The 13,273-nt window shown below is 41.2% G+C and overlaps 1 protein-coding gene across 4 annotated transcripts in view; it reads left to right on the forward strand.

The window, feature by feature from the left end:
- LOC133365140 (MAM and LDL-receptor class A domain-containing protein 1-like) overlaps positions 1-13,273 on the forward strand; it is a 319,039-nt gene that overhangs the window by 244,997 nt on the left and 60,769 nt on the right. For all 4 annotated transcript variants that reach the window (XM_061586590.1, XM_061586591.1, XM_061586592.1 and 1 more), the window contains 2 exons: positions 1,115-1,240; positions 3,071-3,134. In XM_061586590.1, the coding sequence (XP_061442574.1) occupies positions 1,115-1,240; positions 3,071-3,134 (190 nt within the window). The remainder of the gene's footprint in view (positions 1-1,114; positions 1,241-3,070; positions 3,135-13,273) is intronic.

A 13,273-nucleotide genomic window follows, 5' to 3' on the forward strand; every position in this document is an offset into this window, starting at 1 on the left:
TTAACAAGATATTCATGGATCCTGACCATGCTCAGGGGTCACAAATACATATTTATCACTTTAGGAGTGGGACATCATGCAGTGATTTTCATGTGTGAAATAGCCATCATATGTCAAACAATATGCAGAGATGTTTGAAACTACATCATTGGAGTCAATTCAGACAGTCCACTGTGAGTCATCATGTGTTGAGCAATCAAATGATGTACATGCATGGTATGAAGTGGCCTTTAGGGATACTCTTTGAAGCATCTCTACTGGGAGGATTGACAGCTCTAGAGCATCTGTTGGAAATATTTCATGTACTTGCATTGCACATGTTGAGCCTACATCAAGGCATTCTTTGTTAAATGTAGTTATCTATTATTCATTCATTCATTCATTCATTCATGGATGGATGGATGGACGGACGGACGGATTATACCTACTACCTGTCATTTCGAAAAGAACTACCAAGGCCGTTCACAAACAAAACCAAAATATCACTATAAGGCCAGCTCAATAAAACAAAGTTCAAATATCACTGTTATCCAGGATCACTGGCAACCAGTATTAATGATCAGAGAAATGCCTGGCTAAACAGGTACAGTTTCAGTTGTCATCAAAAATATTCCACAGAGAGAGCACACCTTGGTCTCTACAGGGAAATTAGAGGACACAGTGGAGCATAGGGATGAAATTAAACTCTTCTACGTATTCAGCACCAATCAGTTTAGAACATTATAGATTTAAACTAGCACTTTGAACTTAAAGGGGCCACAAGGTGAATAAAAACTGGAACAGAACAAAACTAGCCCACCGGTTCCCAAAACGATTCCCCTCCACAGACCTCTTGAAGATTACTGAGGATCTTGGCAGACCACTGAATGATTTTATGCCTGTTGTAGCAATTGTAATGTGCTGTGCTAGATGCTGTATAATTTTTAGTTGTATTTTAACAGACTGTGGACTGTGGTCCACCTGAATGAAGCTTGTGGACCACAGTTTGGGAACCCCTGTCCTAGAACATTGGTGTAGGGTTGAAGTGAATAACCAGCTATTTATCTGGGTTGCAATGTTGTATCACTAAGTAACAAGGCGCTCTAACCATCTTGGTTTTTTCCCTTTCATTTAGCTATTCAAGATTGCTTCAATGGATCTTTGTTGTGTCCATCAACTAACAGTTGTATTCCAGTTTCTCAGCGCTGTGATGGTATTGTAGATTGCATTGATTTTGCTCCTGATGAATCTAGCTGTTCAGGTAGTCTGCCAATTTTAAATGAAAATTTCATTCACAACAAATACTAGTATTTTTTAAGCCTGCAGAAAAGATTTAAAGAAACCCTAAGGTTTGCTGTGGTAAAATGTTTTTGAATTTATTCAGGAGAACATTTATATGTAGCGTGTGTGTGCATATACATGTGTGTATGTTTAGGCATATTTGAGATAGAAATGTCATGCTGTACCAAATGGAATGACATTTAAGCAAGTTAGGTAGCCTCACATAAAACTAACCATATTAAAGACACCAATGGCAGCTGGTGTCTCCATGTCAGTGGGGCAGTGGAATCTGCTCTGGGTTTTAGTCCAAACTTTCAAGGAGCTCCTTAAAAGTTCACACTAAAACCCAGAGCAGATTCATGTGCCACTGACATGGAGCCATCAGCCACCACTACAAGACACTGCAGCAGTGAAATTGTCTGAGGCTAGGGTTGCCAGGTAGCAGCCTGGAGATTCCCCAGTACCACAAGGCAGCAGGGGCTTCTCTCTCCCATTTCCCAAAGCCTTTTTTCTACCCATCTCCTGTGTTTGCTGTTGCAAGCTATACTGTTGGTACAGTGAAGGCAAGGAAGCAAGACTGATTAAAAATGTGGGAGCAACAGTAAAGCAAAAAAAAGAAAAGTCCCATAGGTGCCTTGCTATAGGAACACAGGAAGCTGCCTTATACTGAGCCAGAACATTGTTCCATCTAGCTCAGAATTGCCTAACTAGCAGCAGCTCGCTAAGATTTCAGGTGGGAGTCAGCCCTACCTGAAGATGCCATGGATTGAACTTGGGACTTTCTACATCCAAAGCAGATGCTCTACCACTGAGTTACAGCCCTTCATCCAGTCCTTTGGGAGGTTCAAAGTATGGGGGAGTCTTTGATTTTCAAGCTGACAGCCCTAACGAGTAATGTTCAATGGGCATAGATATTTCAAACTAGGACTGGCAGCTGGGCTCAGCACTATTGGGCACCTGTCGAGGCCCACACTTCAGCAGCTGATCACAAGAGCCACTTGGCCCTGTTGCTGTTCCTCTTGTAATTGCCACCTATTTATCCACTCTCTTCCTGTGGCCCAGAAAGACAACAGCAGCAAGCAGTGGAGGGGTGTAGAGAAAAGTGCAGCTCACTGTCTGCTCACTTGCTTCCCATTTCTTCTTTCTGGCCAGTTGGGAATATTGGGTCCAGAAACAGAGGTGAGCCGTTCCAGGAAGGAGGAAAAGGGCACATTGGGGGCCTCTTGTTCAAACACATCCCAAAACCCAGAGCCAACACTGAGAGAAAATGTAGGATTTGCCTCAGTAAATCAGCCAATATCACCTTCAGTATGGTATACTAGAGTTCTGTGTCTCGCTAGGTACAAGTACAAGACTGAATGATCTGGGCTTCTTATGGAAAGTTGGAAATATTAGGTGTGATCCAGCCATTTAATCCCATTGAAATCAACTGGATCATGCCCTTTATAAATAAAGGCATGTGCTTAACTGTCCCACTGAAAATAATGGGACTTGAAAATGCTTAACATTGGCCATCTAGTGCATTTAATACTGTATGTATATACTAATATAGAGAGACTACATTGTAATAGGCAAATGGAGTGTGGGGGTTAGTTATTTTAAAAGATATATAAACTGACCTCAAGTAGTTATGGGAGATGATTCTCTAGATGGTAAATCTTCTGTGTCTAGTCTAATGAATATATCAAATATTTAACATTTATCTATATCAGAACTCTTATCACAGAATTGTTGTTGTCGTTATTTAGATTTATGTCACTTGTTACCTGAATGTTTCTTACAGATGTTTTTACTTGATTTTTCCATCCAGATTGTCCCAAGACATACTGCAAAAATGGAGGAACATGCAATAAAGACCCTGTTCCCATCTGCCAGTAAGTTTTTCTGTTGTTTTCTTTTTCAGAACACTTTTTTCAGGGTTGATGAAATTGGCCGGCCAGCCATCTCAGTGCTGGTGAAATTATGTCCAATGATCCTACGTTCTAATCCCTTTCCTTCAGAACAGGATTCATGCTGTCTTAGTCCCAGCCAGCTATGAAAAGAATGTGATGGTGGTTGTAGCTTGTTGGAAGTGGTGCTAAAGAAGGCACAACACTTCAGGGCCCAGTAATTTCCTCGCTAAGGGCTCAAAAAATGCCCAGAACCCAAGAGGTTTGAAGGCAGCTGTGAAAAAGGCAAATTCCATGCTAGGGATCATTAGGAAAGGAAAATAAAATGACCAATATGATAATGCCATTATACAAATCCATTGTGTAATAACATTTGGAATACTGTGCACAGTTCTGGTCACCTCACCTCAAAAAAGGTATTGTAGAGTTGGAAGATACAGAAAAGGGCAACCAAAATGATCAAAGAGATAAAACAACTCCCCTATGAGGAAGGTTTCCAGCGTTTACCGCTTTTTAGGATAGAGAAAAGGCAAGTAAGAGGTGACATTTTGAAAGTGTATAAAATTGTACGTGGCATGGAGAATGTGGATAGAGAAGTTTTTCTCCCTCTCTCACAACACTAGAACTCATGAATATCCAATGAAGCTAAATGTTGGAATATTCAGGACAGACAGTAGACAGTACTTTTTCATTCAGCACATAGTTAAAGTATGGAATTCACTCCCACAGGAGGCAGTGATGGCCACCAGCTTGGATGGATTTAAAATAGGATTACACAGAAACATGAAGGCTAAGGTTATCAACAGCAGCTAGCCATCTACCTCCAGTGGCAGTGGCAGTGTGTCTCTGAATGCCAGTGGCTAAGAATCAGAAGTGGGGATAGTGCTATTGTGCTCAGGTCCTGCTTTCAGGCTTCTCTTAGGCATCTGGTTGCCACTGTGAGAACAGGATGCTGGATTAGGTGGCTCATCTAGGAGGCTCTTCTTATGTTCTTAAACAAGCAGAAAGCCCTTGTCCCAACCAGTCGTGCTTTAGCCGTGGATAGGACAGAGCAGTGCTTCCCCTCTTGATTTTAACAACTGGGCAGGCTGATATGGGAGGAGGTGGTCTCTTAGAAATAAAATGTCACAATTGCCACCCTTTGCCTCTAAAGCAGGAATGAGGAACCTGTAGCCCTCTAAATGTTCCACCTCCCATCAGCCCCCAGCATAGCCAGTATCAACAACATCACTATCCTTGCTTTAAACAGATAGGATACTGCAGCAATCTACCAAGCAATCTATTTTGAGCAATGTATAGCATAAAGATTCTAATTAATTTTAACTCCACATGTTTTAATGGTATGAATGTTTGTTTAGGAAATATTTGAAGAACAAATGGGGAATGGTTTAACTGAGGGATTAAAATGGTACTTTTCCCTTTGTGTTACTAATCAGCAATTCAAATTGCCTTAATGAGTCAATCCTGTTTGAGTTTCAAGTTAGGGAATTAAGAGCAGATGGAAGATCTGGAAAGGCATGCAGTACTGACGTGTGACTTTTTGAGGGTGGTGCATAATTACAAACTTTTATTAAAACTTCTTTGTCTAGATCCATCATACTTTTTTCCTTTTTTTTGCTTCTTTTGCTACCACTTCCCAAATTAGACAAGCATGAATACTATTCAAAGTTGAATTTTCTTGGCATGATTAGAGACCTGAGTGAGGTTAAAATGTCAATTCACAGGAATACATGAGAAAGCCAGCAGAAATATTGATGGAAAATGTACTGTTAACATCAGTGGCAGATATTTTGTGCAGAAGCAGATCTATAATTTATTATTTCTTATTGCTTTTTACATTAAGAAAATCTACATGGATGTAGGATATCTGTTTACTGCTTAGGTATTCATCAATTTCCACTGTTGTGTCTCACCTGAAATCATAATGCTGCATTTAATATTATGACCAGCTTTACAGCACAAATGACTTATGTTACAAAAAAAGAATATCTATAAGGAAAATATTAAACTGCTCATACTCAATATCTTCTCTTAATGTTATTTTAATAAAGAAATTGGAAAAGATACAATAAAAAATTGCATTAGCAATATAATAATCATTATATAATACAGTGAAATGCCTGTGATTGAGATTAATATTAGGTGGCTTTTTAGGAATGTTTTCCCTACAGCTTTTAGGTTATTGGAAAATATCATAGCTGAGCATTTGTTTAAATTAAATTGCCTTTGCTATGACTTTTGTGTGTGTTTGCTCTAAAGTAATCATATGAACAATTACATTTTATTGTGCAAGTGCATTTGAAATTTTTCATTCACAGTTTATGCCTCCCTCCCTCCCTTCCTCATCTAAACTATCTTTAAACTGAGATCAGCTCAGCAAAGCACAAGAGACCACAAGAAGTAGCATTCATGTGTACCCTTCCTGATAGCTTTCCTTCCATCTGACATCAAAATTAAAGATGACAGATCTGTTCAAGACCCAGCCCATGCAACCGATAGGTTGCCATTTTAATGGGTTGTTTGGTCTGGGAATTCAGTGCCATATGCTGAGATAGTCATCAATGCACCCTTTATTTATTTAATAAATTTATTAGTCACTTTTTGTTCATAAAAATAAACCCAAAGTGACATACAATAAAAAGATTAAAACCAATTTAAACTTACACAAATAAAAAGTTTTTTAAAAGCACAATGCATGGATAAATTGGTAGAACAACTCACCTCCACAAAGAAGTTACAATGTCAAAAGCCCCCAAACACTTTCCAAAAAATTAAGAGCTGAATGCCTGGGAGAAGACGAATGCTTTTGCTTGGCCCCTAAAGATAGATAATGATGGTACCATTTGTGCTTCTCTGGGGAGAGTTTTCCATAAGGGGAGAGCCACCACTTAGAAGGCCCATGCTTGTGTTGCCATCCTCCGCACCTCCTTCAGAGGAAGCACACAAAGAAGGGACTCAGATGCTGAATGCAGGGTCTGGGTTGGTTCATATAGGAAGAGGCAGTCTTTGAGGTATTGGGGTCCTGAGTCATGTAAGGCTTGATAGGTAAAAACCAGCATTTTGAACAAAGTGCAGAAATTAATTGGTAGCCAGTGCAGTTGTTCCAGAGTTTGTGTTATGTGCTCAGACTATATTTTATTTATTTATTTATTTATTTATTTATTTATTTATTATCTTTATTTTACCCCGTCCTATTTTCCAAACTGGAACTCAAGGCGGCTTCCAGATAAAAATACATATAATTAAGAACATACAATAGTCTAAAATAAATAGAATTAAACTATTTGCAATATTAAAACCGTTCAAACATACACTTAATAAATCACCTCAGTTTAAAATAATACAATTAAACAATAACAATGCAGCACTCTCTTCAAGCCATGACCTTAGCAACCTTCAGCTCCAAAGGCCTGTTGGAATAAAAAAGTCTTTACCTGCCGACAGAAGGATTGCAAAGAGGGGGCCATTCTTTCCTCCCTAGGAAGGGAATTCCAGAGCCTAGGGGCAGCCACTGAAAAGGCCCTATCTCACGTCCCCACTAAACGTACTTGTGTAGATGTGGGGATTGAGAAAAGGGCCTCTCCTGAGGATCTCAGAGCCCGGGCAGGCTCATATAGGGAGATACGTATACCTAAGCCGTATACGGCTTTATAGGTCATAACCAGCACTTTGAATTGTGTCCGGAAACAAACTGGCAGCCAGTGGAACTGCTGTAACAGGGGAGTTGTATGATCCCTGTATCCAGCCCCAGTTAGCATTCTGGCTGCAGCTCGTTGCACCAGCTGAAGTTTCCGAACAGTCTTCAGAGGCAGCCCCACGTAGAGCGTGTTACAGTAATCTAAACGGGATGTAACCAAGGCATGTGTCACCGTGGCCAGATCAGACGGCTCAAGGAACGTGCGCAGTCTTGCCCCAGTGAGCAATCTGGCTGCTGAATTCTGCATCAGTCTTCAAGGGCAGCCCCATGTACCAAGTACCATGCATTGCAATAATCTAACCTTGAGGTTACCAGAGGTTAGACAACATAAATCAGGCTGTCCCTGTCCAGATGGTGTTGTAACTAGGCCACCAGCCCAATCTGATGGAAGGCACTCTTCACCGCTGAGGCCACTTGAGCCTCAAGCGGCAATAATGGATCCAGAGGTACCCCCAAGCTATGCACCTGCTCCTTCAGAGGGAGTGTAAACCCATCAGGAGCAGGCTACATCCCCTCCATCTGGTCTAGGAAACCTCTCTAACAATGACTCAGTCTTGTCTGGATTGAGCTTCAGTTTATTGGCTCTCATCCAGTCCATTACCCAGGCAATTACCCAGGCAATTATCAGTCTAGCACATCCACTGCCACACCTGGAGATGTAAAGGAGAAATAGGGTTGTGTGTCATCAGCAAATTGCTGACAATGTACTCCACATCTTTGGATGACCCCACTCAGTGGTTTCATGTAGATGTTCAACAGCATGGGGAATAAAATTGAACCCTAAGAAACCCTGCACTGAAGCTCCACAGGGCCAAACAGTACTTCCCAAGCACCACCCTCTGAGTGTGACCATCCAAATAGGACTGGAACCACTGCAAAGCAGTGCCATCTACCTCCAACTCGGACAGCCAACCATGGTCAATGGTATCAAAAGCCACTGAGACATCAAGGAGGATTAATAGGAACACACACCCTCTATCTCTCTCCTGACATAGGTCATCATACAGGGCGACCAAAGCAGTTTCTGTGCCGAAACCAGGTCTAATCCCCAACTGAAATGGATCTGGAAAATCAGTTCCATCCAAGAAAGCCTGGATCTGGTTTGTGATCTGGTGAGCCTCGCATCCATGTACATTAAGTGCTAGCATGGTATGGTGGCTAGAGTGCTGGTCTTGGACTAGAAAAGTGGGGCTTTAAATCCCTGCTTAGCTATAAAGCTCATTAGATGGCTTTGAATCTGGAGGGGAGACCACCTGGTGAATGTATATTTCTCTGACTTGCTCCAAGAAAAAAACTGGATATAAGTATAGTAAATAAATAAATAAACTCTGTTATGCTATGCTGGTTGCAAGGAAGCTACTGCAGAGTGACTCCGTCTTATACAAGGTGGGCTGCACATCATTGCCCCTCCTGGAAACTGGGGTACCAAAGCAACATAAGATGGGGACCTCAGCCTAACATTGTGAGTGGAAAAAAACTGGTAATTTGCTTTTATACCCTGAGTTCTTTGGAGGATACAAATGTGAGGGATAGACCGAGAGATAAATAGAGATTGTCATGATCAATCCCACCTAGACAAATAAACCCAACACAAATGTTATGCACATCTAGGAAAGAAATAATGTGAGAAGTGACCCTCGCAGAACTATACATCGTCACCTTGGCCTTAAGGACAATTTGTTAAGCTTAATCCCAGTGAAATCAGTAGGATGTACTTCTAAAAATGTGTTCAGTATCAGGGCATTAGACTGTGATACAATAAAATTGCTCTCAGTTGCGGATATGTGGTAACTTTTAACCAATAGGATGAGATATTCCTGATGTTAAATATCAGTACCATTTATTTTATAGGACACTGAAATATGCAACTACTTGTGAAAGACATTTTTAGCAGTCATTCCATATAATCACATATTTTTGGAAAATGCACAGAAAGTTCATTGAATGAATGCAAATAATGATTAAACTTTGAGGAGGCCGCAGTCCTCAGACCTACAACGAACAGAAAAGCAGGCTACATTTCTTGAGTAAATTTTAAGCTGTGAACATATTTACTCAAATCTGCTGGTTTGAGTAGATTTTTAAAGGAAATTTAATTGGTAGAAGAAAAAGTCAATAAAGGTTTTTAAAACATGATCCTTCTCATTAATACTTCTACCATTAGAGCTTTGAACAGGGCTGCCTCATTCGCCTATCATGTTTATTTACGTTCCATTCCTAGCACATCCCATCCCTAGGATTTAGGAGCTATTTACAAAAATGAGATAAAGGCACTGAGGGGTAGAAGAAGCTTCCAAGTCTTTGTTTCTCAATATCTAGTGTTGTAAGGCAAAGAGTGTAATAATTCATTCCAAATAATCCGACTCAATTTTCTTACTAAACTCTGTCCTTTTCTGAGTCAACAATTCAAGGTCATGTTTTTCTGTAACTTTAGAAAAGAGGAAATAGCTGTGTGTTGAATAGTGCTGTAGGAGCTGGCATGTTACTGCTTTGAAGATTTCTCAGATGACCTCTCACTCTCTCATCAGGGTAGCATTTTTTATGGAAGGCCACTGACCAGGCTTAGCCTATCAGTCATCTCAGACCTCGCACTGCTGTGACCCAGATAGTTACCATCTTCCAGCATGGTTGGTAGTTGGGTCATTTCCTCTGTACAAAGAGCAAAACTTTTTTTCCTGAAGTGGTTTCAATGTGAACCCCAGCCACTGATGAAAGCGATATGCATCTTTGCTTATAGGATTTTTGAAGCTGAGAGAGGCGTTAGCCCCTGCTTGGAGAGTAACCATAGCAGCATGTTCTAAATATTTCCTTAGGCGCTCTTGCTTGTATTTTATCAGCCCTGTCGGATTATGCAGTATCAGAGCTGGAGTTATTTTTAGCATCTGATCCAAATAATTGAATTCTTAATGCAAAAGTTGTGCAAGCCTGTTCGACAAGGAAAGGAAAACATCAGAGAACAAGGAAGGTGAGAGTAATTCGAAAGCCTTCGAAGATGACTGAGGAAGAATTCATCTTGCAGGGCTGAGATTTGCAAATCCCTTTACAGGACTCTGGGGTAGGCTGCATCAATACTTGGGATGCTGAAAGCATACTGTGGGTTGTCTGATAAATGTCCTGCATTTCTGCTTGGATTCCTGCAATTTTAAATTGTACCCAATGAGGCAAAAGCCCAGGACCATTTATAAGGCGAGATGCTTCTCTTGAAAGGAGGCAGATAAGTGTAAGCAGTGGAAAGAACCGGTTGAGGGCCTAAATATACACTTTTGCATCAAAAGTGGGCCATTCGAGTTTGCAAAAGCCCTCCTCTCATGATGACTTGCATCTTCTCTCTCTGCAGTTAAGGTTTGGGTCAATGAGGCTTTGGAAAGAAATAGATCATCACAGGGCACACAGATTGCTGTTAGGAGTAGCTGCTTTATTGCAAGGGTTAACTGATGTTCTAGGAAGAATCCTTTTCCTTGAGTGGAAATTTGCTGAAGATGTGGAAAAGGCTGTTTTGCAAGAAGAGTAGGGTTGCTGACCTCATAAAAAGAAGACTGACTGATTATTCAATATTATTTGTTCTGTGCAACTACAGAAACTTATGGAGAGATATTTTTAAAAACACACTAGGAAGCATGGAATGGGGAGAGGAGGAAAGTCAAATACATTTTTCTTTTTGTGTACAGGAAAATAGAAGTTACCCCAAATAGTGTTTTCAAAAATGGATTTGGGGCTAAAACTAAAAATGGCAATCAAACAAGAGACCAACAGCAGACAATATTAATTTTAGTTTTTAAAGTCTGTTTTGACCTAATGTTTGTTTTTCAGCCAGTGATCTATTCAACATCTTTCATGTAAGCCAATAGGAACAGAGGAACTCGTTTCTTATCAAAATAAACCCATGAAAAATGGAATCTGCTATATTGGTTGGATTGTTTCTGTTGATTTTAATGGATGCTAATATAATCGTACCAGAAAAAAGTGAGGCATGTTTATGCTTTATTGTAGACAATTGCACTGCCCCCAAAGCACATATTTTCTCCATAATTTCCATACCCATCTAATTTAAACTGAGAGGTCAAATAGAATTGAAGAATCTGTGTTCACTCAGGTGCACTCATTTTTAGTGCTGTGTCGAAACACATCTAATTTCTAAAAAAAAGAATTCCCTACAAAATAAGCTTTTATTTTCCTGCCTCATTCTCAAGACACTTTCAGAATTTCTTTATAATGTTGATAGGTTCCGGCAGCAGCAGATGGCATGGTGGGGCTGTGCTGCTCACCTGGCCTCTATCTGGCTGAGTTCCTAAAGCATACTGGGATGGAGAAGGTGAAGGGCATGGTGGCAGTGAGGTTGGCACAGTGCAAACACACTGGCAGGTGCACTAGATTGACTCTGCCACCACATCTGTACCACACTGACCTTGCCACCAGCACACTCCTCCCCCCTCTCTATCCCGCTATGCTGCAGCTACTCAGCCAGGAGGTCGGGTGAGCCACATTGTCTGCTGCTGGGATCAGGAGTAAATATATGTTCTCATAGCAGGTGGCCATGGATGGTGTGTATGCTTTTCTTTACATTACTAGGGGCTCTGTCCCTGCGCACTGTGCTCACCAACCCTGCCTATTGTCACCAAACCTCCCTTCCTCCCCACGGGTCACTGAGCCTGCCTCCTTCCCCTCCATGGGTCATTAGTGCTCCCCCTTCCCAACCACAGGTCACCAGCACTCCCCTCTTCCCCATGGGTTGCCAGCATTTCTCCCTTCCCCCCAGCACTCCTTCTTCCCACAGTTTGCTAGTGCTCCGCCTTCTCCCCCCACAGGTCTAGGCCACAGCACTCTCAGCTGGCTCTACCTCCACCTGTGTGGCCTCTGCCTCTCTTGCTGCCACCTCTCTCGCCGCCACCACTGCCATCCCTCTTGCTGCCACACTTCTCACTGCTACCACCACCACCACCACCCCTCTCACTGCCTCTCACTGCTGCCACTGCCACCCCTCTTGCTGATGCTACCGGCATCACCACTGTGGCCCGCCTTGCCTTTAAGCATCACACTACCCATGAACACTTAGAAAAATATAATATAGGAAGAAACATTTCTCCAGCCTCCCCAGCTGCTCACACTTCCTGATCTAAAAAAGCCTTCTAAAAATGACATCTTCCCTGGGGCTTTAATTGAAGCATGAGAAGCTGGTGAGTGTGCCTACCAAGTGCATGAATTCAATGTGCTTGCTGATTTTTTTTAAGCTAAATTCTTCCTTTTACCTTTAAAAAAAATTCAGCACTGATTTCTTTAAAAGTAAAAAAAAGTAAAAAGACAAATAACAATGAACAGCTGTCAGGAGCATGGCAGACACCCTCCCCATGGCTTCCTGTGCTTACAGGAAAGGAGGAATCCATGGGTTTTTCAGGAAGTGTGGGGAGCTAGGAAGGATACAGATCATAGATGCCAGAGAGATTATTTGTAGAAAGGAGACACAAAAACCCTCAGCCTCCTCTAACGTAAGGTAAGCACACCAAAACCTGTGCACTCTACTATGAGAATTTCATTTTTTTTCTCCTTTGATAATTTTTGGATGCAATTTATTTGCTTATTAATTGATGGAGAATGGTACAGAGAGAGAGAGAAGAAAAATTTGGCATTTTCATTGACGGAACCAGTACTACATGAGGGAAACTCTGTGGAGGTCCCACATATGGAACAGATCAGTGAAATTTACCCATTGAGTGCTACCCAGGGAAAAATGATAACAATTCCATTGTAATCATACTCATAATCTTAAATGTGTTTCACTCCCTACTAAGTTCCATGGGACATAAGCTTACTTAACTTCTCTTGGTTATTCTTAGTGATTGGAGCTTTGTGATAGTAATATCACAAAGACAGAATCAAGAGGTTTCTGTGGAACAGGGAATGTGTAAGTTTTTGACATGCCTGTACAGGATTCCCAAAAGGGGGACGTTTGGTTGGACATGTATACCTGTACAGATTCTTTAAAATCTCATATATCCTTGTTTGCTTGTTTTTAAGTGACGTTTAGGATTGCTGAGCCAAAACTACTTAGCTTGATTTTCACAAATACAAGTTTGTAAGTTGAGCAACTTTATGTATGACAAGCAAATATATAAATGTTTTTATTTCATGCAATTTATACTGAATACAGTGTTAAACTTCCCTCGGTAAATAGTTTGAATGACTGAAGCTCTATCTTTGAGAGAGTCACTTGCTGTTGGGGGACAAAGTGAAGATTTGTACTGAAAGAGAAATGTATAATCGTTGCTCTGTCTCCTGTGCTCATAGGGCTCTGTGTCCTGACCTCTGACTATCCTGTCTGCCCCTGTTAGACTCCTTGTTGGGAACTGCAGGCTTCCTTGCACATCTCTGATCCTTCTTTACCATTCTTCAGGCTTAACCACCATGAGCTCAGCTATCTGAGAATTAAACT

The sequence above is a fragment of the Rhineura floridana genome, chromosome 10 (assembly GCF_030035675.1).
Source record: "Rhineura floridana isolate rRhiFlo1 chromosome 10, rRhiFlo1.hap2, whole genome shotgun sequence".
NCBI lineage: Eukaryota > Metazoa > Chordata > Lepidosauria > Squamata > Rhineuridae > Rhineura > Rhineura floridana.